This window comes from Laetiporus sulphureus (assembly GCF_001632365.1).
Source record: "Laetiporus sulphureus 93-53 unplaced genomic scaffold LAESUscaffold_67, whole genome shotgun sequence".
Taxonomy (NCBI): Eukaryota; Fungi; Basidiomycota; class Agaricomycetes; order Polyporales; family Laetiporaceae; genus Laetiporus; species Laetiporus sulphureus.
The window spans coordinates 153,406-156,492 of NW_024468576.1; the positions used below are offsets into that span (position 1 = coordinate 153,406).

At 55.2% G+C, this 3,087-nt stretch overlaps 2 protein-coding genes across 2 annotated transcripts; one reads left to right on the forward strand and one right to left on the reverse strand.

Moving 5' to 3' along the window:
• Positions 1–1,313: 1,313 nt before the first annotated feature.
• Positions 1,314–1,802, forward strand: LAESUDRAFT_622485 (uncharacterized protein; the record flags this gene model as incomplete). The annotated part of the gene is made up of 2 exons (XM_040903292.1): positions 1,314–1,586; positions 1,644–1,802. Coding segments are annotated over 2 exons (432 nt in total), but the record flags the coding sequence as incomplete, so codon positions are not given.
• A 146-nt stretch (positions 1,803–1,948) lies between these two features.
• On the reverse strand, positions 1,949–2,403 carry LAESUDRAFT_764100 (uncharacterized protein; the record flags this gene model as incomplete). The annotated part of the gene is made up of 2 exons (XM_040913382.1): positions 1,949–2,233; positions 2,266–2,403. 2 exons carry the CDS (start codon positions 2,401–2,403, stop codon positions 1,949–1,951), a joined length of 423 nt encoding a protein of 140 aa, XP_040758817.1.
• Positions 2,404–3,087: the final 684 nt, after the last annotated feature.

Here is a 3,087-nt window from a genome sequence, read left to right on the forward strand (position 1 = left end):
TGCCTGGTGTTATAGAAGATATGGGGTCAGTCATCACTTGATCTGATCATGGGTGAATTGATGGTCGATACATCGCACAGTGTGAACATGGACGAGATCGATGGGGTGGGCCACTGGATGGGCAACACGCGTCGTGAAATATATGCATCAAAGATCCCGATATTGGTGAGTGAATCAGACATCACTTTGCTTTCCCATGGAGTCTACAGCTCACGTAGACTGTATCTAGGCTGTGACTGCACTCACTGGCTTCTATGTAGGAGAACAGTATGGCGTGCCATGGGCGACGGTAGACGTGCCACAAGACTTGCAGAGCCAACTTTTCCCCTTCGTGGAAGAAGCCCTCGTGAGTATGGATGCCCACGAAAAGATCAACCATGGCACAGTAAACTTCCTGGAGCTTCTACAGCAGCTCCGGCCCTTCTTCTGGCGGGTGAGTGAGCACTACAGCCTTAGGATGCATCTAGCAAGTTAGCTGACCATTCTGACCATTGTTACAGGCCATGGGAGCGATCCATGAAGTGTTCCCTGAGTTGGCGCTCTTCAAGCGGATGGAGGTTCTGCAGAGCAAGCAAGCCCGACATTTCCTTGCAAGCTGGCCCGCTGCATGCCGGGTGAAGGATGCCGAGGCGCAAGATGTGATGGACACTGCCGTTGCCTTCTCGGAGAGTGCAACGCAGAGCACATTCATGTCAATCTCTATCGGTTCGCGGCAGATTGAGTCCGCTCTTTGTGAGCATTCGCAGCAGCTCGGCATCATTGCATGACACACGGCCGTGTTCTCCCCCTTGAAGCAGATATCGCAGGTGATCCTCACTCACGATGGGTCCCCGTCTCTACCTGCACGGTCACGGCAACCCCCATCTGTTATCTCAAGTGCTTCACAGCCAACACACTGCCTCTGCGGACATTCCTGCTCACCTGCCTCTCACACGACACCTCTGCTGGCTTCGGACTCTCACACGCAGGATGCACTGGAGGCTGGTCTCGATGCCAATCATCAGGATGCTGCAGCGCCTCCATCTGGTATTACTAATCAAGGTGAGAATGTTGTCGTCTCGCATGCGGCACCATCGAGTGGACGACTTTGGAACAACCACCAGGCTGGGCTGAGTGATGTGATGTGGACAGCCACTGCTCTGCAGACTGTGAATGAACTGGCGATGCTCGTGCCCTACAGCCTGGTGCATGACGGCATCTGCTACACCATTCTCCCTCTGTCCCCTGGGCCATCTCCAGCTCGTACTGCCCTTAACCCCATTCTGCCTGACGCATCTGCATTCCATGACCATCATGCTGTGCCACCCTACACATACCCTGCCATCACCAGTGCAACCTGCTCCTGGACAGCCATTCTTTCCTGGATCTGGCAACCAGATGTCGTTTGGAGCTGCTGGAAGCCAGCCACCTTGGGCAGCTACAGTTCTGTCACTGCGATATGGGAAGCCTGGGCAAAAGGCGAGCGTGTTGCGGGCGTTGGTCGCAAGCCGCCTCTGTGTGGCCTCGAGTGGCTGTGGGGTGCACAGAAGAACACGACGATGAGGAAGGGCCAGCAGCAAAGCTGGCGACCACGCAATGATGCCATGGTGCACCCCTTCAGGCTTTGGATGGTCAAGTTGTCCCCGGCTGACCACTCCTACTAGGCTCGTCAGCTGTGGGCCCACTTCATGTACTTCGTCTCACGCATCGAGAAGCGGCTGAACAATGGCAAGACATCAGCCGAGGCCATGCACGAGCTCGACGACGGACGAGGTACGCTCTCGCTGTCGCAGTTCTGCAAGAGAACACAGCCCAAGCGGCAACCCAGCAAGGCTGCGAGTTCTTCTACCTCTCATGAGGGTGGTGGCGATCTCGATTGACTGCAGTTTGGGGCCCCAGAGCAATAGGGCAACCTAGTATATTTTTAGAGCATATAATATTATACATATTCATGTTGTTCCGCGTACGCTCACGGCCCATTTCGGCAGATCCAGACGATATGGGATTCCACCCACCCAATACCTCGTCTTCCATCCCTTCTCTTCCACGATGCAGATGACCATGTTCCAAGTGAATCGACCATGTTCCAAGTGTATGCAGTGGATTCACTTTGAGGGACCTGCACGAACGTGAGCCTGGCCTTGACGGAAACGTACACGTGGGTGACACCGGTGTTCTTGTCGGTGGACGAGTCCTTGCGAATGACAAAGGAGCTGGCCGCAGCAGTATCGAGGGTGAGGTCCTCGACGAAGCGCTGTGCCATGTCATATGGGTCGGTAGGCTCACCGAGGAGGCTGGAGAGTGAGTAGCGAGAGGTTCCCTGCGGTAGATGGAATGCGGCAGCACTGGTCCGAAACCGAGCATCTTGCGATGGCGGACGACGTTGTTGCCGCTGGCAGTCAGATGCGTGAACCTGCTAGTCATTTCGAAGATGGCGAGCTGATGCTCCAGCGGTATCACGGCGATAGCTCTCTAGGTGACAGCTCTCTCTCCTTGTCTGTCTGCACTCATCTTTCTCGTCCGTCCGCACTCATCTTTCTCATCCATCCGCACTCATTTTTCTCGTCCATCTGCATTGTCCTTCTCGTCCATCTGCACTCGTGTACGGTGGCTCTGCAAGGGGAGTGTAGAAACATGGCACATGCAGTCGATTCCGATCCTGACCTCGCCGAGCATCGTGGAGGGGTGTGTGGCGAGGTCAGCGCAGAGAGAGGCGAGAATGGTTGGCGAGAGGCATTGGCAGAGGGAGGAAGGGCAGGAGACATGCACGAAAGGTGGCAGATTGTGTGGTTGTAGAGGGCGGGACGAACCAGCAGTGGTAGCCTGCGTGGGCACGCTGTCAATGAGCTGTGGGCCTGCATAGGCACGCCGTCAACGAGCTGCGGGCCTGCGTGGGCCCGCCGTCAATGAGCTGTGGACCAGAGCGATCGCAGCACACTATCACAAACTTAGGACGCAAAGCGCCGACTAAGCCTATGACTTCAAAGATCAAACACTTACTGACTGATAGTCAAAGTGGAGTGGGCAAACAAATGATCAAATGATAAAGCAGTGCCTTGCAAGTGGGCACTGGTGACACTATGTGTATAGGCGTAGCAGAGATGAGAA